The sequence below is a fragment of the Phallusia mammillata genome, chromosome 8 (assembly GCF_965637545.1).
Source record: "Phallusia mammillata chromosome 8, kaPhaMamm4.hap1.1, whole genome shotgun sequence".
In the NCBI taxonomy this organism is placed as follows: domain Eukaryota; kingdom Metazoa; phylum Chordata; class Ascidiacea; order Phlebobranchia; family Ascidiidae; genus Phallusia; species Phallusia mammillata.
In genome coordinates, this window is record NC_137259.1 from 9,038,429 (window position 1) to 9,062,536 (window position 24,108).

The window sequence follows — 24,108 nt, forward strand, 5'->3', positions numbered from 1 at the left end:
CCAAACACTTTTTCCCAGGCATTATTTGCCGCCAGTAATTGCCGATTTCTATTGATTCCCGCTTTTCTTAGTACAACTTGTGTTGTAACCTAGTGCGTTGTGTGACGTAACAATGGGCTGCCAGTTTTGTGTGATAACGCAACGTGGTTTAGTTCTTTTCGTTGCTGACTTCCGTGGAGCACGGTGCAGCGTCGGTTGTTGTAGAAAGGCTGTTTATTGTCGTGTTGACGATTATTGGTGAGTCACTTTGTATATATGTGTTTAATGACTCAATATTGTGAATTACCATAATGAATGCTAACCGCTGTGAACTTGACCAAAACTGCAATGACCTAAAATGTCATTTCCCTTTTTTAATAGTCGTACTGTACGTGTAGTTGGGTTCATTCAAGTTGCTAAAGTTGTAATTGTTTACGCAGCGTTCTTGTACGATACTCACGTGAAGCGTGACTTTCTACACTGTTGCTCTACATAGCTTGGTAAGCATTGTGTATGACGTCATAATGGCATATTGTGGTCTCATGTTTTATTGTGTATTTAGGTGTGTGACAGTGATTTCTGGGATCGCCCATGTTATTTGTTTTCTTCCGGTTCCCATAACAGTCGGTGAGCTTAAAGTTACATTCCTACATTTAAAGCGCAGTGCTAATGCCATGTATTTGTAGAAACTAGTGATGCACCGAAGTTTCGGTTGGCCGAAACATTTCGGCCGAATTCGCCGTTTTTCAATGTTTCGGTTTCGGCCCGAACTTTTTTGAAAATTCGGCCGAAACCGAACTTTTTTATTGCATTGAATTAAGGCCTTAAATTTCATCTACGCCCATACGAAACATCATAAATTAACTACTTGTTGTATCTATGAATTACCAGCCACGTTGTCTGCAAAATATTAGTTGTTTAGCAAAGCTTACGCATTGCGAAATGATTCTAGTTTGTCAAAAATGAAGTCATTCGCATCAACAACAGAAGGTTCAGTTGAAAACATCCCAAGAAACAGGGATTTTAGGTTCGGCCTGATTCGGCCGAAATTATTCGGCCTCATGGCCGAATATTCGGTTTCGGCCCGAACCTTTTTAGGCGGGTTCGGTGCATCACTAGTAGAAACCGTTTCCTATTCGTTTCCGATCGTTTAAATCGCCTCCCACCGTCCTCTTCATTCTTCATTGAAAGTGTTTGAATATAAGATCTACAAAACACCCTATCTGTGTGGACTGCGTGTTGGAGACCTTAAGGAATCGCGTTTCAATCCCCCCTCGTGTGACGTTCCGCGCTGTAACCGGGGCGCGTTCACGGGACGTTACAGGTTGGTAAACGTTGACGGTCTTTTGGAGATGAACAGACAGCTTGTAATGGCAACTTTTTGGGAAGATTACGGGTTGGGAGTGCACCTGGTCTTAATTCTTTACGACTTCTGCATTAATAATAAAAATGTTCAAATAAATGAGAAACCTTGAAATCTTTGGCAAAATTACCATAGCATTAGTAAATTTACTTTGTGAAAAATTGCAGTCAGCATTACATAGACATTTTGTAAAGTAATATTTGTCATTCACAATGTTAGTAATTTGCCTTTCCTGTGTTTTTTGTTCTACAGAAAATCTAAGCAATTACCATTACAACTCAACTTACTCATGATAATATCTGCAGGCGTAAAATGTAATTCACAAATTTTCACCAAATCTCTTTTGTACAGTCCTTTGATATGATTGTCCATGCGACAACCTAGAATAATTTTTCCATTTGTTCTGCCCAGTTTTGATCATTTTTGCTGCACAACGATTTTGATTTTACACGAAAAAGGCTGACATCGGGTGCCCTTTTGTCGCAAAATGGTATGCAGCACGGTCACGTCTAAAACTACGGGCCCACTTGGATCACTTGGCCCAGAACTAGGCCCGCCTCTTGCAATTAAAAAACTGCGGGCCCGCTTGGCACGCTTCTTGCAAGTATTAAAACTGCGGGCCAGTGGCGGCTCGTGCCTAAAATTTGTGGGGGTGCTGCCCCCACAAATTTTAGCCTTTACTGAACATATATAAGTTGGCAATGTATTGAAAAGCTACATTTCTAGTTTTCTAGCCATTTGTTTTGTGTAGAAAAACAAGTAATACAAATCTTAACTAGCAACTCCATTGTGACGTAATTTTTGTTACGCAATAATGTACACGAGTGTAAACAGCAGACGGCATCATTTGTGTATTTTGTTTAGTTGCACAGCGACGGGCCAAACACAATAACGTTCAGTAATAATGTGAAAAACAAAAACACACGTGGCACAGCTTCGAAACGAAGCGGTTGTAAATACGGTAAAACACAACAGGAATATAGAAAAAATAGATATAAATGAGTCGAAAAAGGTCGAAGTATTTCAGTTCGACAACAAAAATTGTCATGTTTCATTTAAGTAAATTTAGTCACAGTCAGCGTTTTCAACATATTCTATGACACTTCACAGATTATTGTCACACAAAAAAACTAGCCATACAGCTTTTTATTGGTATCATAACTAACAAATTTAACAACCACATTACATTGGTTTCAGAACTTGTTCATTTAAACATCTTTCTTGAATTTTTGTGTACAGACTATTAATTGTATTTTAGTTTCTTAACTGCTATAATTGCTGCTTGCTGGCAAATAGCGTATAAAACACTTATTATAAAAAGTGCAAAACGCCTTCAAGCTTTAAAATTTACAACACTCTCACTTAAATTTAAACCATATTTTTAAATCTTGTGCTTCCTTTTTCCAACCAAAATGAATTATGAAGTTATATTTTGGGCATGATAATTGATAGCTTTTTCCTTGATTTCCAAATGACAATTAAGAAACTTTTTTCTATTTAGAGCTAGCACTGCAAGTGCAAGTCTTTTGGAAATATTGGTGTTCCTCAGAAAAATTGGCATCTTTTTCAGTGTTATAAAGAACTGTTTTGCCTTTGAAGAAATCATGGAAAGAGCAAAAAAGGATTTTTCATCCTAGTAATTTAATTTGTCAAAACATCATCTCTAGATTAATTCAAAGTAATCATGAACATCAGATCTACAGAAACATTTTCATTTGAGTAACTAGCTTTTCTTTGTCAACAATAGGATGTGCTTGGTGTCACTACTATCTTGTCTGTAGAATGTTCATTCTTAAGAAACACTTCCTGTGAAGCAATTTAGCAGCTACTGGTTAGACAAACAGTACATGTCCATTATATCAATACACATGATTGCACTTGATTGCAAATACTGTCCACATGGTGTGTTAAGAAATCCACACTTTAAATTGTCTTCACTCTTTTTTTTGTCTTCATTTCAAAATTCCTGTTGCTTGCAGTTGTTTGTTCTGCATTTGATATTGCCTGAATTTCAGTGAGGCATTTAACTTCACAGTCACAAATTTAATTTTTCTTTGGTAGCATTATAGGAACTAAAACTGAGTATTTCTTGTTGTTGCTTATTCCTGCATGACATTGGAGTAGCAGATGTTTTGTCCCATACTTTCACAAATCTTTTTAATTCAATTATTTATTATAAAGCTTAATTGTGACTTTTAAAGGTGTTAGATGACCTTTTTTTCTGTTTCAAGGTGTTAGATACACTTTTTTAATTCAATGATAACTGTAAAAACTGAAACTCACTTACAGTCATCTTAAAAAGTCACGACTAACAGTCAAACAATAAATTTAATGATAGCAAAATAATTATTTAACTGCACTCACTGTCGAACTTAAAAACACAGTACACGGGTTTGGCTTTGGAGCTCACTGACGCGAAGCAGACCACACAACTAGCGCTACGTCACGGGAGGGGCTGCGCGAGCCACAGCCCCCTCTCGCCTATTACGCCCGGCATGTAGCTTTTCCAAGTGCGCATGCGCACAACTGAAAACGTCATGAAACGTCACGAAACTGGAGCTGCAGCTCCGCCATAGATAACTTATCATTATTTTGATTTTTTTTTAAATAATACAAAATTTTTACTAATTTTGTTTTAATAAATGCCGATTAATGCCATAAAAGTTATTCTTAGTATACACTGAACAAACATAAAAACTATATGTAAAGATTGTTTTGTTTAACAACTTGGAATAGGAATGTCAAGTAAAAATACTGGGGGTGCTGCAGCTCCGCAGCCCCCTCGCACGAGCCGCCCCTGCTGCGGGCCCACTATATCCACTAGTGCTTGGCCCGCCTCTCGCAGGGAAAAACTGCGGGCCCATTATATCTAATGCTTGTCGCGTCTCTCGCGAGGAAAAACTGCGGGCCCACTATATCCGGTGCTTGTCCCGTCTCTCGCAAGTATAAAAACTGTGGGCCTGCACTTTTTCCTATTGCATGAGGCGGGCCAAGTGCTGCGCCAAGTGGGCCCGTAGTTTTAGACGTGACCCTATGCAGCGCATTCTTGCCATTTTTCTTAATTCTTATAGGTCACTCAATAACAGGATAATCAGATAAAAAGAACTCTTCACGACTAATTTAACAACAATTAATACATCATTAATTTGAGGCTAATAGCCTACATTACATTAAACAAGCATATGTATTTATACTGTATAATACATTTCGTTTTGCAAAACCCAAGTTTCGTCTTTAAAACCTGTGCGCAACTATGAATAAGGCGCTATTTTACGTGAATTGAGTACGTGACAAGAATTATGTCACACATACAAACAGAACCAGGCAAGCTAAAACATGCGCACAGCTCCAAATTCCTATTTTCCACCTGTATAGCTGACGGAGTGAATACAAGCAGACGACCTTTCTTGTCATGCATCGAAGCGTAACCGTGTCCGAAACCATTTCTACAGGAGAATGACGTAACAATGGATTTTTTGCTGCAGTTTCTCATCATTACTTTTAAAATCATTGGTTTAAACCAGGGGCGTGCAACTGTTTATCGCAGTGGGCCACAACTTACAGTTAAAATGATGCTGGGGGCCAGACAATAAAGCAACACATATCTTTTTAAACAGCTTATTTAATAGCAGAGCGCACACAATCAAGTTACTCTTTGAGTACTCTTTGATCAATGGAATATCTGCTAACCTTTTCGTAGAATAAATGCCAATATATTTACTGCACCTATAAATCATGTTACTAAATCATTGCTAGAAAGGCAGTTCTGTCATAATGCACATAATGATGCAACAATGGGAGTATGTTGTCACAGTGGATAAAACCTCATCACGGTGTGACGTTTTATAAAGTCAAAAATACCAGTGATGGTGTACAAATAGCAACATTCCATGCTCTAACAGTAAAAAGTATTCATATTTAATAGAGTACTTTGTAGTCTGCGTGGGCCACGAAAATAGGTGCCGCGGGCCGGACACTGGCCCGCGGGCCGTATGTTGCACGCCCCTGGTTTAAACAGAAAGGGCGAAACTCGGGTCCACAGACTCCACATACTGCCACACTAGCGTCGTAAGTTTGTTTTTTTACACCAACGATTTTGTGCAATGGACTTTGATTCGAAATATTATCCAGAAAATGTATATTTCGGGCAAAAATAAAATTTTAAAATATGTTCGGGTTTAGGTAAGTTTAAAGTATAGGACCTATACTTACATCCTTTAGCCAAGGGCGCTTCCCCGCCCATATACGAGTATTTGTCAGTCAACTGCGTTTTTGTTGTGATGGGTAATAATATAAATGATCTCGCTGTGTTCGCCGGCTTTATAACCCTTGCATACACGAATCGTTGCCTTATACATTATCACATAACACATATGGAAGCTTTGCAGTCAGAACAATACATTGTTTACTCAACAGGAAATATTATAGCGTTTCAGCTGTGACGACGCCTGCATACTAAAGGAGTATCGAACCTTTGTGGATCCGAAGCTTTCGAACTAATCCGCATATAGCTGTGCTTGCTCCAGTACTGCTTGTGCCGTATAATTTGTTTGGTTAATGGTTTCTTTGATTTTAGTTCTGTAGAAGCATTGGTCATGGCAGGATGGCGTTACGATCTATTTGGTTGCTTTGACAATATTTCTTTGTGTATTATTACCTACATAGCACCTTGCGTAACTGCAGGTAAGCTTTGCTGTGGTTTAAAACAAATGATGGTTGCATACTTTACAAAATTGCATAATTTGTAAAATATTGGTAATGAACAAAATACGGGGTAAACACATGTTGAAGGTTTACTCCACTTATTTAGGCCGGAATGCTGAATTGGCTGAGAGAGGAGATTGTATAGTTTGTGGATTGGTATCTATGTTAGGACCAGTTGGGCTTTATTGCATGGCAAAAACTAGAGAAGCTGTCCGGGAAAAGAAGGGAATTGAGGTAAAGTTTATTTAAAAACCTTACTAAAACACTATTAGAATATAGTGTGTAAACTGTTAGCTTACGTTTAAATTAACTTGTTCTACTTTTTTTCATTTTTAGGGTTCGTTAACGAAAGATTGTTTGCTGAGTTGGTGCTGTGCATTTTGCTCGCTCATACAAGTTGCGCGGGTATGATACATATATAAATATATCAAATACACCTTTCTTACAATTCTTGCCTCATTTTAGGAATTGGAAGATGGTGCCATGGGTCAATCTATTTCAAGAACGTAGACTATAAGATTTGTGAAGTTTTATCTCGTACCTTTTCCACATGAGTAAATGTTTAATAAATATAACCCGGATTACACACAAACACATGTTTATTAACGTAGTGTATATATAATTATATTGTTAGTTCAATGAACCGTGGAATTGTTCAAGACATTTACAAAACTGCTTAACGGTTCACAAGTTTATACGAACTGGACTATAATAACGAAGACAAGATGTAATTTAAAATTCTCTCACAACTTTACCTTTTTTATTGTATCACTTGGTGCACATTTATATCGCTTGGTTCAACCTTTTATCACTTGGTGCACATTTATATCGCTTGGTTCAACCTTTTATTGCTTGATGAACGTTTATATCGCTTGGTGCACATTTATATCACTTGGTTCACCCTTATATCGCTTGGTGCACCTTTATGCCACTTGGCGTACCTTTTATAGGTAAAGGTGCGCGTATAGCATTGTACAGGTGCACCAAGCAAAACAAAGTTGCACCGAGCGACATAAATTTGCACCGGCCAAAATAAGGAAAGCACCAAGTGGAATATATGTGCACCAAACGATATAAAGGTGCACCAAGTGATAAAAAGGTGCACCAAGCGATCCAAGCGATCCTGTGTATTTTTGGTGCACTGGGAATTTTAAGCAAAAAAAATTCATTGTGTACCCTATGCCTATAGAACGGCAAAGTTAATTATTTTTGAGACTGCTAGCAATTGCTTGGGAAAAACCACTGATCTCTATAAACACTGGATCGCGCTTCTGGCCGTCACGGTTGAAGCAAATTGAAGCGTAATGGCGGCGTAATTATTACACACTGGAATACATGCGTCCTATTAATCTACAAATCATATCTGCAAATATCGCTATGCAAATGTCTAAAACAAAAATTATCGACATTTTTCCACTCTCTCCCCATTGCCCGCAATGCATTTTTGGGGCTTCCTTTTGCAGCCACCATTACGCTTCAATTTGCTTCAAAAATCACCCAACCGTTCAACGGAGTAGCGCAATCCAGTGTTTATCGAGATCAGTGGGAAAAACCGAAAGAATCAAGTACATTTAGGCCTAACATTCAACCAAAGCCAGTTTATGACCTCACAAATCCAATGACATTTACTAAGATAATAAGCCAGTGGTTCCCAACTGGTGGTCCATGGACCACTATGGGTCCATGATGACTTTTTGGGTGGCCCACAAGACGTCCTCTAAATTTGGTGATGAACTAGAGATGGTTACATATTACATGTTGAAAGAGCATCAGAATGCTAGCTGTTAATAATTGTATCTAACTTCTTGAAAATTAGTTTTAAAGAATTATGTTTCAACTTGAAACTTTCAAGCCTAAATGGTTGTTTCGTATGCGTATACTTTATTCTTGCTCCTACAAGAAATGGTCCATGATATTTTTTTTCTGGGCCGGTGGTCCATTGCCCGAAACGAGTTGAGAACCACTAAGCTAAAAGTTACATTGAAAGTTTTTTGTTCTGCTAATGCCACTGTCGCGGACTGTGCGGTGCGGTAAACATATTGTATTAAGGGGAAAACATATTTGATAATGGGCTAATACTTTCTGAACTTATTTACATAATTATTGTGTTATTGCACAATTGTTGGTTATGTCAAAATGTCAGAAGTGCTGTTTGATATTTTTTTTGTATTTTAATTTGTTTTCAAATTACTAAGCTTCGTTTACCTTTTCTATCCGGACCATTGACAAAACTAATTGAGTAACCCTGGTCTAAATGGTAAATGCCATTACATCTGTTGGTATAATATAATATCTTTCATGATAAAAATATGATCTTTTGTGATTTTCTTAGGTCTATTCAATGAGTGCCGCAAAATAAGCAGTTGGGAGCCAAATTCGGCCCTGAGAACCGCGGTTAAGAATCATTGGCCTAGGGCTAGGGACGATGCCAGTGGTTCCCAACCAATTGCAATGCTCAGGGGTGCCGGGAGGTATTGATATTGCTATACTGCGACCCATTCTTTATTTTAACTTTCACCCCTTAAATGCGTTATTTATTTCTGACCGAGTTTCAATGTGTATAAAGTTTCGCGTCTCGCAGTTTTCCCAGCTCCATCCTGGAGATTCGCTTCGTGGGGAAGTCGCTTATGGCGGTAAGTAGATACTTCGCGGAAAGCGTTTGTTTTCTCGTCCAGTAAAAAAACAGAGTGAAACAGATTTTGACTCGTTGCGTTTCATTCCATAAAAATGTTTGAACAGCATAACGATGGAAAATTTAAGCGTAAACTTCTTCTCTTGTACATAAATACGTTTGTTAATGTTACTTTTAACTTGGCAAAGTCCACATTTGCCTTTTTTATGTGTTAAGAATATACTCGAAAACAGGAACATGGACGTCAGTGAGAAAGGACATGTATAACTGCGAAATGCAAGACAAAATGTCCCAAAATAGAATATTACTTCACCCATACAAGCAAAACATGTAACTGAAAACCGTGTGAAATGTTCGTTTTATGGACTATTTGCGTTTTTTTATACTAGCTGCAAACGCTGCTCTAATGCAGCGTGCAAAAGTATAACGTGCAATTCGGGTGAAATATTGCATTTATCTACTTGGTCTGCTACTGATACCCTCGACCAGAAGGGACTTTGATGTGTTTGGATGAAAAACACATCGGTAGTTAATTGACAATCATGCGTGAAATATGGATCATAAAATGCACGGTAGGGTGGTAAAAGGGTCACGTGGTAAGGCAAAAGCACGAATGGCGATAATTGCGCAGATAAAGACAAGTAATTCCTGCCGAATAGGTGTATCAGCTCTGCGGTTCTGGATTGTAGGATGAAGATAGGGTTGGCGATAATGATGTACATTGACGAGCATGGAACACGATATCTGTGAACAGAATGACAAAATGGTACGTGTTATGTTTGATGGTTACATGCAATTAACTTTATAATGTGCGGAATAGAACATGCACAAAATGTTAAGTGTACTAATGCCTCAACATTCCGCATTCTTAATCATTATCTTTTTGGAAATTTTATTTTATTTTTTTATTTTTTTTGGTTTGTGGGCATATTTTAGATTAAACGCTTGGCATGGCAAGGGCAGAAATTCATTAGTATTTTCTTTCTACAAAAACAGTAGTACATTCAAACAAAAATTCTGGTATATGTAGGCGTAATTTCTTTTTTAATTAAGGCACCGACTGACTGCGTAAAAGCCGCATGAAAAGCTAAGTTAGCTGATTGTCGGCGGATTGCTTCCTGTTGATCTTCGTCAATGTATCTGTCTCAGTACCGTCACGTGTGGGATGACGTGTCCGGCAAAATGTGCTGAGTAGCACTGCAAAAAAAACATAGGCTAAAGTTGTAGTAAAATTGGTGCGAAATGTTGCACAATGGTATCGAAATATAGTTGATAAATAGATAGTAATAATAGATTAATAGATAGTACGTTTGATGTACCTTAAAAGTGAAGACCCTGTTGAGGCGAAAGGTTTCTTTATATATTATATAATTGAAAACAATATGTTGGCCATAAAGTTGATACGCTTCTATGTCGGTAACCTGGCCAGCGTTACAGTTGACAAATAGAGGACGTGTCGCTTAAGGGTTAGTATTCTTCATGGCCAGAGATCTTTTTAAGCACATTTGTGTGGTGGTGCAAGCTGTTTCTATGAGGACATTGCCTTGAGTAACCGCTGATCTATGTTTTCCTAATGCGTATGTTAGTGTTAAGCTCGGCATCAATTCCTTGTTGGCACGCAAGAGCAAAATCTTGGCTTATGGATGTGTGTATTTGAGAAATAATAAGTTAGATAGTTGATGACGTAGTTCGTCATTAAAAGTGTCGACAATGTTGTTAAAAATGAGTAAATAGGAGTGACGCCAATAGTAATATTCGAATGCTTCATCATCGGTTGAAGTCTTACATTCAGACAGTGATTGGATTATACGATTCATTGGAATCCGCAAATTGCATTGTTTAGCATGCTAAAAAATGAGTATCGTTTGCTGAGCTCGTTGCTCGATATATTTTGATAGTAGATCTTATAGCAGTGGTTCTCAAAGTATGGGTCGCGACCCAAACATGGGTCGCGCAGGGTCAAAAAATGGGTCATTCGAATACAGGTTTTGCCACCTTCGTGCTGTATTCGAATGATTTTGGCTTTCGTTCGATAGTGCATGAATACAATTCGAATAGTTGATGTTATCTTTTGAACCATCAATTCATGAATACAAAAGCTTGAGTAAATTTATTCGAATACAATTCGAATTGTTGTCGGCCTTTGGCAACGTAACAATTCGTAAAATCGAATACATGACTACATTTGTACGAATACAATTCGAATTGTTGTCACCCTGTTTCTACGTAACAATTAGCAAAATCGAATACATGACTACATTTTTACGAATACAATTCGAGTTGTCGATTACCTCCAGACTAGGAGTAGTCGAGAATATTTTGCTATATATTGTTGCCAAATAGATTCGAATACAATTCAAATTGGCAGTGAATGTGACCTGATTTGACAAGTTTATGTTACGAAACAATGACACATAGAAGTGTAATTGTGACGTTACATAAATGGAATTGTGTTACAAAGCTTGCAGCATTGGGTTGTTCTCAGCACATGACAGGTGTAGCGTGTTCATGAAGCAAACATCTCATGTAAATTTGGTGAAATTTATATAACGGAGACTTAAATCAGTCAAGCTGAGGTGGCAAACAAAGCTCGTTTGTTTACATTTTTACCAATAAATTTGCAATTCATAAACCCATGTTACTTTTTGATCGAATACCTTTTAAGTTTCGGGGCTCTTTTATTTCTTTTATTTTCCGCAACTGCAAATATCCGAATCGGTGCATTCGAATGCTATTCGAATTGTTTGCTTCTTACTACAACTGAACAATTCGTGAATACAAATAACTAGAACTATTAATTCGAATTACTACTTCTCAAAAAGTACGAAGTATTCATGAATACGAATACACGCCTGGGGTTTATTCGAATTACACGTTGTTGTTTTTTGGTCAACTATTCATGAATACTAATATTCATGAATAGTCATGAATACTTGACACGTTTTATTCGAATACAATTCGAATTGCTGCCACCTTAGCATTACGAAACAATTCGTGAATACGAATACTTGACTCGCATTATTCGAATTGTCGAACTTTAAAAAGTGCGTAGAAGTCATGAATACGAATACATGTCTTGGTTTATTCGAATAGTATTCGAATTACTTGTCGTTGTAGTTTGGTCAACAATTCATGAATACGAATACTTGACTCGTTTTATTCGAATACCATTCGAATTGCTGTCACTCAAAAATTACCAAAATAATCATGAATTCGAATACAGTCATGCAGGTATTCGTAAAGTATTCGAATATAGGACGCGTGTATTCGACCCCATGTCTGGCCAGAACCAACTTTTTTATTTCATTTTTAAAGTATTTTTAATTCTCCATCATAACTGAATTGTGGCTTCATCTCAGTAATAACCTGGAGTATTTCATCATAAGTGGTTTTCTGAAAGTTTTGATGGCAGCCAGCTAACTACAGCTAACTACAGCCTCACTCGACCACGTTGCTCAGTAAGATGAACCAGCTAATCATTACAGATTACAACATACAACAATAGCCTTCCAACTTTACTGTTACGCATATGACGATTGTGACGTCATAACGCGCGGAATGATAGGACAAGTTAATCATGCGAAACTGAACATGGAGATGTAACAGTTAGCGTTCAAGAATGAGTAAGTATTCGTACAAGAAAAAATACATTTATTGATGTTTGAGGCTTGGTTCGAGAGATGTTCATAAACCTCAAATTTGGGTCGCGCTCAAAAAAGTTTGAGAACCACTGTCTTATAGTAACGTGTGTAGCTTGTCGCTCGAAATATTTTGGGTAGATTTGTGAATGGAGCTCGTTGCTCGGAATATCGTTTGTGGAGCTATTTGCTCAAAATGTTTATTTATTTTGCAGAAAACATGGCATAGGCGTGGTGTTGCGAGATCAGGAAGTCAACTAGTTGGTGGTGTAGCAACAAAATATCGCGCGTAGGGGCGCTCTTGGCTGCCTAGGTTGCAGTAAAACACGGTATACACGTAAACATAGAATTAGTATCATGGAGAAAAAACTTGGTGCTTCAACTACAGGGTGCAGGAAACATGTAATGATATATACAGGTTCAGCGGGAAAGAAGCTTATCGTAGTTGTACTGCTGAAAATTGGGCGGGCAATTTGTAAATTAGATGTATAGCGAGCGGGGGCATGGAGGCTCAAAACCAGTGTTTCATACCGGAACGGAACGAAACCAGATAACGTTATTCGTTCTGAGCAAACTATTTATTTCGTTATTTCGTTCTGGACCGATATTTTCATTTCGTTCCGGTCTGACCGAAATAAATTTATAACGGTATTTTTCGGTATTTCGGTCTTAACAAACGAACATTTCTTTGTGGTCTTTGCAACTATAAAGCGAAAAAAGAAAGAAAGTTGCAACACACAAGAATTATTGTCGGTAGTTGTTACGTCACATAACATTTGTCAATGATGGTCAAACGGATGTAAATTGTAGGAGCTTCAATTTTTATTATAGCTTAACGGCGCGAAATTTTCAGCAATTGTTTCATGACAAATGTCCAGAACGAAATACCGGAATAAAAAATAGCGGTATTTCGTTCCGTTCCGGTATTTGGAATATTTTTTATTTCGGTATTTCGTTCCGGTATTTGAGCCAAATATTATTTATTTCGTTCCGGTATAACGTTCCGTTCCGTTCCGGTATGAAACACTGCTCAAAACACTTTAAGGCGTTGTCTTTAAATCTTCGGTGGTTGGAGCAGATGGTGGGATTCGTATGTTGTTGGTTTAAGTATTATTGTTCTATGAATTGAGGGTTGCGTTCATATACTGGCCTTGTATCAGTGGGAACGCTGTCGGGTTGATTATTCTGTCTGGGATTGTCACATCGTAGTTTGTTATAGGCGAATTGTTGATTATTTGGCTTGTAAGATAATTCTGTGGCTGACGTTGGGAAAAGTTGCGTTGTGGATAGTTGTTACGCTGTGATTGACCAAACGAAAAACCGCGTTGTTGATTGTTTGCGTTATTCGGGAAGGATGGTTGTTTCTGACGTGACATATACATAAGAAGTTCGTCTATTTTTGCCTGAAGTCGTGCGATTTCTAAGGATTTTTCTGTTTGTGAAGGCGCCTTTGTGACATCTTTCGCATATCGATCATAAAATTTTGCCATTTCCTCTAAAGTTTTTAATTGCGTGGCTCGTACGAGTGGGCGAACAGTATAAGGTAGCAAGGAAAGAAATTTATTTTCTACTACCTCTCGCATACCTTTCTTAGGCACATTGATAAAAGTTTTTGTAAGAGTGGAAACGCTGATTCATTGGGCGAAAACGTGACGTCATTGAGTGCTGATATCCAAGAACTTTTGGTGCTATTAATTTGCTCAATCATGAGTTGTTTTAACGTCGTATAAGGAGTTGTTGAGTCAGACGATTGCGTTACTGCGGTTTGAAATTGATTGGTTTGTTGCTCGGTTAGGTTTGTAGTTAATAATGAGTAGCGTGCATTTTCATCTATGACTTTATTTGCTAGGAAAAAGTTGTCTAGTACCTCAAAGTAGCTATTGATTCCGTTCGGGGAAGACCACATAGGTGGCAATTTTAGTACCGATAGCCTCATGATATTCAATTGTTGTTGTACTATGTTTGGGGGGAATGATGCGTTTAAATTGCCTGGTGGTATTAAATCTTGCAAAAATTTGGATGGAGTTGGCTGTACCGGATTGTCGGCGTGATATATCGTAGGTTCATTGCTAAGTTAAGGGCCTTCTATAGAGTCATTTATGCCGGCGGATGTCGCAATGGTTTGTGAAGCGCTGTCAACGCTTGGTTCTGTGACAGGCGTGATGGTCATTGACATAATGCGGCGTTTACTTCTCGTGTGAAAAGCTGGTCCTATGTCTATTTTAGTTTCCGCTGAATACGTTGTCACTTGTTTGCCTTTATCAGGACAACCTAATTTAGCTAAACGTATAATGTCTGTCAGTTTGCTAATCTAAAGGTTACGTGGGAAGAAAATTTTGTCCCTATTGAACAACCTGGGCTAACGAAACAATATATCGAACACACTGTTTAACCAAAATATGTGCCAGCTGAGTACAGCCTTGAACGTAAAATAAAATTGGCCTAGACAAGGCCTGTAACAGCAAATCAAATTTGAGCATGCATAACATATACCTAGTTAAGTAACTTTCTTTACATTAATATCTGAGAAAGCAAGCATGCACCCTAAGATATAAAATAAAATGACCTGGACAAGGCCTTAACAATTCAACAACAAAATGAACAATTTAACTTTAGGCGCACATAATATTAATGTATTAATTGAGTTTCTTTACTCTAATGTTTGCAAAGACATATCCAAACCCTTGGACGTGAAATAGAATGGCCTGGACAAGGCCCGTATTTACAACTTAAATTTAGGCGCATACAATATTATCGTATTAAATAAATTTCGACATTAATGGTTGTAAAAACAAGCACAAAATCACACATGTAAATCGGACAACTTAACGTTTCATTTTGGTAATACTAGACAAAGTTTTGAATTAATTGGTTAATGTAAAGTACACATTAAAGGGATGCCAAGCGTAAAATCAGTACACTTACTCTGGTAAATTCCTGGATTCGAAGACGTTAATCCTGTAGATCTCGAAACAGCAACGGTTTGGTGCAGCAGATTCCGGTGAGAATTCTAAGACGTCTGCTTGAAGTGGAAAATCTCTGGGCAAGTTCGCTCCAAAACACATTCGAAAGCACCAGTTTGCAGCGTTTAGCTCGATGACGTCTATATTTACTCAAAACGCTACAAGAAACAACAATGTTATTGCCTCGGTTATTGATGGATCCTCGTCCTGTCTGTTTTAACTTGTTGAACGCTGTCTTATTGACTTGAACTGCAGCAACATTAATTTGAGACATCCTATATTTTAAATCAGCTGAAACATAATGCAAGGTTATCCCTACACTATTTTATTCTGAGTAGTTACACAACATTTATCGTTTCACAATTCCAAACCTTTTCTCTTTCCAAGGCGGAAAACAGCGCTTTTTATACTCCCACAATGCAACAGTAAACTTCTTCTCTTGTACATAAATACGTTTGTTAATGTTACTTTTAACTGGGCAAAGTCCACATTTGCCTTTTTTATGTGTTAAGAATATACTCGAAAACAGGAACATAGACGTCAGTGGGACCGGACATGTATAACTGCGAAATGCAAGACAAAATGTCCCAAAATAGAATATTACTTCACCCATACAAGCAAAACATGTAACTGAAAACCGTGTGAAATGTTCGTTTTATGGACTATTTGCGTTTTTTTTTATACTAGCTGCAAACGCTGCTCTAATGCAGCGTGCAAACGTATAACGTGCAATTCGGGTGAAATATTGCATTTATCTACTTGGTCTGCTACAGGCGTGCCATACGCAACACAATTTGAAACAACAGCTGCGGGCCGCACTTTGGACAATCCTGCCCTAAGCAGACTGATTGCGTACTGTGGTGTGCAAAGATTTTTCTTCTGCAATAAAAAACATTTCAACCATGTCTAAGAATGCCGGCTGGCGATGTATTATTGTTTAAAATAAGCAAGTCTCAAATTAACAAACACGCAACTCCATTAAATAACAGATACTAAGCTTTATTCCTGGGATAGCAAACAGTTAGAAAGGCTCAAGATGACGTCGCATAGTTGAACGCGATAGTGTGTGTAAAAAATACAGCAAGATTTAACGTCGATATTTAAAGTCTTTAAAGCTATTTAATTTCCTTGCGCCACTTATCGGTATGGTGAAATGTAGCTAGAGTTCCTTTTCCCGTCGAGACATTCCCGGGATTTCCCGGCAAAATTACGTTCCCGAATCCGGTGGAGCTACTAACACTGAACTTTGGCTTGCGCCTGGTCTGGGAATTTCTGGTAAGTGGCGCAACGGAGCATAGGCGTTTATAGTGCTCACTCAGCAATCATTCTTACCATAAACCCAAATTGCTGAGTCAGCACCATAAACGCCTATGCTCCGTTGCGTCACTTACCAAACCGGGCGCAAGCCAAAGTTCAGTGTTAGTAGTTCTACCATCTATGGTTCTACCCCCGAAGCCCAGGAAATTTGTTTTGAATTCCCGGGAAACAGATTTCCCGGGAGAATTAAGCAAAAACGTGTTAATAAAAAAATAACAAAAATGTTAAAATTTCTGTTAGCTGTTACCATAATACGGCGTTTTGTAATTTTAATGATAAAGTAAGTAAGCGTGTTTGTACGGTAGAGCTACCAACACGATACGTTACGCCTGATCCAAAAGTGCTTAATTTTCGATAGGTGGCGTAAAGAATTGAATTATTTATTTAGCGGCTATAAATGGGTTGGGTTGGTAAATATTTACATAAAATTTTTACATTAGTAACTAATTTTTTGGGTTAGTTTCATTGGATTTTCAGTGCTAATACCTTACCCCAACCCTAATAGCCCTAACCGTTAGCATTTTTTTAGATATACCATTTTGAAAATTAAGCACTTTTGGATCAGGCGTAACGTATCGTGTTAGTAGCTCTACCTGTTTGTACAAGATGGTAATTTTTTTCGCGAAAATGCGCTACCCAGCGGTACTAGAAAAAACGAATTTATTTTTTGTAATTTCTGAATCTTGTTTACGTTAAACAAGATTGCAAATATAGTTTTAATCGACAAAATCATGGGTAATTAGGTGCCTCCAACGAAAATAAACTAATTCTAGCGATTGCAATGACGTAATTATCCACAAAAAATGGGCACATTTTTCGGTCAGGATCCCGGGATTCCCAGGAAATGAACAAATTATTTCCCGATTCCCGGGAATTAAAAAATCCGGGAAATAGAGGAACCCTTCACTCCGGCTGTCGTCGGATTACGCCCCCTATCGGAAACTAGCACGTTAGTTTTGTATGGTAATTCACCATTCGTCTACGTTTCGTAATTCACCAAGTAAGAAAATTGTCAATATGCGTTACGCATCACTGCGTGCTGTTTCAAAATAAAAAATTTACATTTTTTTTCAAAATACGAAACGAAGACGTGGTCCAGGTACGTAGTCCTATTAATCGACATTGTGAGGTATGGGAGAAAACATCTCATACACAAACGTGTAGATAGGGTACACTACAACGTGTTTATAGTGATGCCCATACATCAATGCATACAGCATTAGTGTACAATGTTCAGAACAAAATAAAAATACATTCCGCGCCTGATATTTTTCTATAAATTGGCACAGATGTGTGTTAGAGCAAATAGTTTCAAATCGTAAAGCCCAATTTATGGTCTCTTTTCGTATTTGCCAACGAAATGACTTTTACTGATGTATGATCGCAAATGTCGCTCACACATAAACGCATACAGTATAGTATAACAAAGTATTGCTCATCCAGCAGTTTTTATTATAAATAATCGACGTTTCGACGTCCTATACAAGACGCCTTCATCAGGATAATGACGTAACTTGGAGAACAAAATTCTTATAAAGCGACAAAATGCAAAACACACACACAAAAAAAAAAAATAGCGATAAGAAGATCGCGCGGCTGCAAACTCGCACCACGCAATGATAACACAGCTCAGTGCTGTAAAAGCGCCCGATAATTTATCGGCATTAGAACATCTGTTTTAACGTTCATTGTGTTGGCGCGTGAATGGATGCCCCAAAACGCAAGGAAGCCACAAATGCAACCGGAATGCTTCAAAAGAAAAATTGGGTCGTTAATCTGTCCAGCTATCAGCCGAATGAAGTGGAGCTAAAGGTTCTGCAACTAGGAACCAACTTTGCAGTTGCACCAAAAACAGTTCCGAAGGCAAGTATGTTGGCCTGTGTTGAGAAGGGTATATATTCTTTGCCGATGCATGTTAAAACTTTAATACAAAGCAAGCTCGTCAATTGTATTAAAAGTCACAGGGGCAATACTTGTAATCTTACGACATCCGAGCGTCGTGCAGTCACAGATCTCAAAGCCAATGACGACATTACTATTCTACCCGCTGACAAAGGTAATAGTACTGTTATTTTGGACCGCAAGGTTTATGACGACAAAATTCAAGAGCTTTTGCACGACTCAAGCACGTACAAGAAACTGCCACGTGACCCGACCCGAAGAACGGAACTAGTTCTTAACAAGTTTGTTAGTGCTTTGCACAAGGAGAAGAAATGCATCTCCGATGCGATGTTTCACCACCTGCACAGCACAGATGGTTCTGCTCCAAGGTTATATGGATTGCCGAAAGTCCACAAGAAGAATGTACCTCTACGTCCAATTGTGTCGTTTATTGGAAGCCCCACTTACAACCTAGCCAAATATCTAGCGCGACTTTTAGCACCGTTGGTCGGAAACACGGAATTTACCGTCAGAAATTCTGCAGAGTTTGTGAAAGATTTGAATGCGCAACAATCATTGTGTGAAGACGAAACGTTGGTTTCATTTGATGTTACTTCGTTGTTTACCAACGTACCAATCGATCTAGCATTGGAGATAACGGAGTCGCGTTTACTCGATGATTACAGCCTTAAAGACAGGACCACATGGACTCATGAAGATATACATAGGGGGCTTGAGATTTGTTTGGAACAAACATACTTCAGATTCAGAGGTTCCTTTTACAAGCAAATGTATGGCACGGCCATGGGCTCTCCTGTGTCAGTGGCCGTTGCCAACATGGTCATGGAGTCTGTGGAGGAACGTGCCTTGCAAACTTTTACCACACCACCACGGTTTTGGCGACGGAATGTAGATGATACATTCTGTATCATTCATAAACACCGGGTAACAGAGTTTCTGCGACATTTGAACAATGTGCAACGAGGAATTACATTCACTATGGAATTGGAAAGTAACAACAGTCTTCCGTTTCTAGATGTGGAAATTTTGAAAGCGGCGGATGGTAAACTTTCCACGCGTGTGTACCACAAGCCGACCAGTACCACGCGCTATTTACACTTTAAATCCCATCATCCATTATACCAAAAAAGGGCTGTTGTCAAAGCGCTTAAAGACCAGGCCGTTCGCTTGACGACAGACCCTGCACTGCTCCAATCGGAGTTGCACAGGGTAAATGAGACCTTGCGGTTAAATGACTACCCGAACTGGATTCTCCGTGATAATAAGAAGGTTTCACGGAAACAGATCCAGTGCAAAGAACGTGCCTTCGTCACCTTACCCTATATACCAGGGTTGACAGATATAATCCGTCGTATGTTGACCGATTTCGGTGTATCGGTTGGGGTCAAACCAGCAAACACCCTACGTCAGATTCTGTCGCACCCAAAAGACCCGCTAGATGCTACTGCGACAAGGGGTGTGGTTTATGCTATACCGTGCGGAGATTGTGACGAAATTTACATCGGTGAAACGGGCAGAAGTCTTAATACGCGCCGGAAGGAGCACGAAAGGGATGTGGGCAAGAATGATGCCAAGAAATCAGCGTTGGCAAACCATGCAACTACTCACCACCACAGCATTAATTTTTCTGCTGCACAGGTGTTGGTGAAGGAAACTGATTACCACAAGCGCAGTTTCCTAGAGTCTTGGAACATCCATTCACGCGCCAACACAATGAACGTTAAAACAGATGTTCTAATGCCGATAAATTATCGGGCGCTTTTACAGCACTGAGCTGTGTTATCATTGCGTGGTGCGAGTTTGCAGCCGCGCGATCTTCTTATCGCTATTTTTTTTTTTTTGTGTGTGTGTTTTGCATTTTGTCGCTTTATAAGAATTTTGTTCTCCAAGTTACGTCATTATCCTGATGAAGGCGTCTTGTATAGGACGTCGAAACGTCAATTATTTATAATAAAAACTGCTGGATGAGCAATACTTTGTTATACAGTATGCCTGGCAGCAATAGCATACAGTATAGTGTCCAATGTTTGTGAGCGACATTTGCGAGTTCGACCATACATCGGTAAAAGTCCTTTCGTTGGCAAATACGAAAAGAGACCACAAATTGGGCTTTACGAGTCGAAACTACTTGCTCTAACGCACATCTGTGCCAATTTATAGAAAAATATTAGGCGCGGAATGTATTTTTATTTTGTTCTGAACATTAGGCCCTATACTGTATATGCGTTTAAGTGTGAGCGACATTTGCGAGTGCGACCATACATCGGTAAAAGTCATTTCGTTGGCAAATACGAAAAGAGACCACAAATTGGGCTTTACGAGTCGAAACTACTTGCTCTAACGCACATCTGTGCCAATTTATGGAAAAATATTAGGCGCGGAATGTATTTTTATTTTGTTCTGAACATTTGACCCTACACTGCACATCCGTTTAGGTGTGAGCGACATTTGCAACCATACATCGGTAAAAGTCATTTCGTTGGCAAATACGAAAAGAAACCACAAATTGGGCTTTACGAGTCGAAACTACTTGCTCTAACACACATCTGTGCCAATTTATAGAAAAATATTAGGCGCGGAATGTATTTTTATTTTGTTCTGAACATTGAACCCTATACTGTACATGCGTTTAGGTGTGAGCAACATTTGCGAGTGCGACCATGCATTGGTAAAAGTCATTTCGTTGGCAAATACGAAAAGAGACCACAAATTGGGCTTTACGAGTCGAAACTACTTGCTCTAACACACATCTGTGCCAATTTATAGAAAAATATTAGGCGCGGAATGTATTTTTATTTTTGTTCTGAACATTGGACACTATACTGTATGTGCGTTTAAGTGTGAGCGACATTTGCGAGCATACATCGGTAAAAGTCATTTCGTTGGCAAATACGAAAAGAGACCACAAATTGGGCTTTACGAGTCGAAACTACTTGCTCTAACACACATCTGTGCCAATTTATAGAAAAATATTAGGCGCGGAATGTATTTTTATTTTGTTCTGAACATTGAACCCTATACTGTACATGCGTTTAGGTGTGAGCAACATTTGCGAGTGCGACCATGCATTGGTAAAAGTCATTTCGTTGGCAAATACGAAAAGAGACCACAAATTGGGCTTTACGAGTCGAAACTACTTGCTCTAACGCACATTTGTGCCAATTTATAGAAAAATATTAGGCGCGGAATGTATTTTTATTTTGTTCTGAACATTGAACCCTATACTGTACATGCGTTTAGGTGTCAGCAACATTTGCGAGTGCGACCATACATCGGTAAAAGTCATTTCGTTGGCAAATACGAAAAGAGACCACAAATTGGGCTTTATGAGTCGAAACTACTTGCTCTAACACACATCTGTGCCAATTTATAGAAAAATATTAGGCGCGGAATGTATTTTTATTTTGTTCTGAACATTGAACCCTATACTGTACATGCGTTTAGGTGTCAGCAACATTTGCGAGTGCGGCCATACATCGGTAAAAGTCATTTCGTTGGCAAATACGAAAAGAGACCACAAATTGGGCTTTACGAGTCGAAACTACTTGCTCTAACACACATCTGTGCCAATTTATAGAAAAATATTAGGCGCGGAATGTATTTTTATTTTGTTCTGAACATTGAACCCTATACTGTACATGCGTTTAGGTGTCAGCAACATTTGCGAGTGCGACCATACATCGGTAAAAGTCATTTCGTTGGCAAATACGAAAAGAGACCACAAATTGGGCTTTACGAGTCGAAACTACTTGCTCTAACACACATCTGTGCCAATTTATAGAAAAATATTAGGCGCGGAATGTATTTTTATTTTGTTCTGAACATTGAACCCTATACTGTACATGCGTTTAGGTGTCAGCAACATTTGCGAGTGCGACCATACATCGGTAAAAGTCATTTCGTTGGCAAATACGAAAAGAGACCACAAATTGGGCTTTACGAGTCGAAACTACTTGCTCTAACACACATCTGTGCCAATTTATAGAAAAATATTAGGCGCGGAATGTATTTTTATTTTTGTTCTGAACATTGGACACTATACTGTATGTGCGTTTAAGTGTGAGCGACATTTGCGAGTGCGACCATACATCGGTAAAAGTCATTTCGTTGGCAAATACGAAAAGAGACCACAAATTGGGCTTTACGAGTCGAAACTACTTGCTCTAACACACATCTGTGCCAATTTATAGAAAAATATTAGGCGCGGAATGTATTTTTATTTTGTTCTGAACATTAGGCCCTATACTGCATATGCGTTTAAGTGTGAGCGACATTTGCGAGTGCGACCATACATCGGTAAAAGTCATTTCGTTGGCAAATACGAAAAGAGACCACAAATTGGGCTTTACGAGTCGAAACTACTTGCTCTAACACACATCTGTGCCAATTTATAGAAAAATATTAGGCGCGGAATGTATTTTTATTTTGTTCTGAACATTGAACCCTATACTGTACATGCGTTTAGGTGTGAGCAACATTTGCGAGTGCGACCATACATCGGTAAAAGTCATTTCGTTGGCAAATACGAAAAGAGACCACAAATTGGGCTTTACGAGTCGAAACTACTTGCTCTAACACACATCTGTGCCAATTTATAGAAAAATATTAGGCGCGGAATGTATTTTTATTTTTGTTCTGAACATTGGTCACTATACTGTATGTGCGTTTAAGTGTGAGCGACATTTGCGAGCATACATCGGTAAAAGTCATTTCGTTGGCAAATACGAAAAGAGACCACAAATTGGGCTTTACGAGTCGAAACTACTTGCTCTAACACACATCTGTGCCAATTTATAGAAAAATATTAGGCGCGGAATGTATTTTTATTTTTGTTCTGAACATTGGTCACTATACTGTATGTGCGTTTAAGTGTGAGCGACATTTGCGAGCATACATCGGTAAAAGTCATTTCGTTGGCAAATACGAAAAGAGACCACAAATTGGGCTTTACGAGTCGAAACTACTTGCTCTAACACACATCTGTGCCAATTTATAGAAAAATATTAGGCGCGGAATGTATTTTTATTTTGTTCTGAACATTAGGCCCTATACTGCATATGCGTTTAAGTGTGAGCGACATTTGCGAGTGCGACCATACATCGGTAAAAGTCATTTCGTTGGCAAATACGAAAAGAGACCACAAATTGGGCTTTACGAGTCGAAACTACTTGCTCTAACACACATCTGTGCCAATTTATAGAAAAATATTAGGCGCGGAATGTATTTTTATTTTGTTCTGAACATTGAACCCTATACTGTACATGCGTTTAGGTGTGAGCAACATTTGCGAGTGCGACCATACATCGGTAAAAGTCATTTCGTTGGCAAATACGAAAAGAGACCACAAATTGGGCTTTACGAGTCGAAACTACTTGCTCTAACACACATCTGTGCCAATTTATAGAAAAATATTAGGCGCGGAATGTATTTTTATTTTTGTTCTGAACATTGGTCACTATACTGTATGTGCGTTTAAGTGTGAGCGACATTTGCGAGCATACATCGGTAAAAGTCATTTCGTTGGCAAATACGAAAAGAGACCACAAATTGGGCTTTACGAGTCGAAACTACTTGCTCTAACACACATCTGTGCCAATTTATAGAAAAATA

At 38.6% G+C, this 24,108-nt stretch overlaps 2 protein-coding genes, 1 long non-coding RNA gene and 1 pseudogene across 3 annotated transcripts; 3 read left to right on the top strand and 1 right to left on the bottom strand.

Moving 5' to 3' along the window:
* Positions 1 to 109: 109 nt before the first annotated feature.
* On the top strand, positions 110 to 813 carry LOC145205105 (uncharacterized). Its single transcript, XR_013853593.1, has 2 exons — positions 110 to 479; positions 542 to 813. It is a non-coding gene; the product is annotated as an uncharacterized LOC145205105 (long non-coding RNA).
* A 4,968-nt stretch (positions 814 to 5,781) lies between these two features.
* Positions 5,782 to 7,083, top strand: LOC145203703 (uncharacterized). The gene is made up of 4 exons (XM_080075978.1): positions 5,782 to 6,025; positions 6,153 to 6,280; positions 6,383 to 6,451; positions 6,512 to 7,083. Exons 1-4 carry the CDS (start codon positions 5,938 to 5,940, stop codon positions 6,554 to 6,556), a joined length of 330 nt encoding a protein of 109 aa, XP_079932104.1. The 5' UTR covers positions 5,782 to 5,937; the 3' UTR covers positions 6,557 to 7,083.
* A 2,800-nt stretch (positions 7,084 to 9,883) lies between these two features.
* Positions 9,884 to 15,230, bottom strand: LOC145203699 (uncharacterized; annotated as a pseudogene).
* Positions 15,231 to 18,300: 3,070 nt separating this feature from the next.
* LOC145204749 (uncharacterized) lies at positions 18,301 to 21,137 on the top strand. The gene is made up of 2 exons (XM_080077345.1): positions 18,301 to 20,217; positions 21,132 to 21,137. The coding sequence occupies exons 1-2, from the start codon at positions 18,301 to 18,303 to the stop codon at positions 21,135 to 21,137; spliced, it is 1,923 nt and encodes a 640-aa protein (XP_079933471.1).
* The last annotated feature ends 2,971 nt before the right edge of the window (positions 21,138 to 24,108 follow it).

Excerpts from the sequence above, each read along its gene's own strand:
- LOC145203703 (XM_080075978.1), top strand. The coding sequence starts at position 5,938 with ATGGCAGGATGGCGTTACGATCTATTTGGTTGCTTTGACAATATTTCT. Across the intron at positions 6,026-6,152 it reads AGCACCTTGCGTAACTGCAG|GCCGGAATGCTGAATTGGCT; the intron begins GTAAGCTTTGCT and ends CCACTTATTTAG. Across the intron at positions 6,281-6,382 it reads GGGAAAAGAAGGGAATTGAG|GGTTCGTTAACGAAAGATTG; the intron begins GTAAAGTTTATT and ends TTTCATTTTTAG.
- LOC145204749 (XM_080077345.1), top strand. The coding sequence starts at position 18,301 with ATGGATGCCCCAAAACGCAAGGAAGCCACAAATGCAACCGGAATGCTT.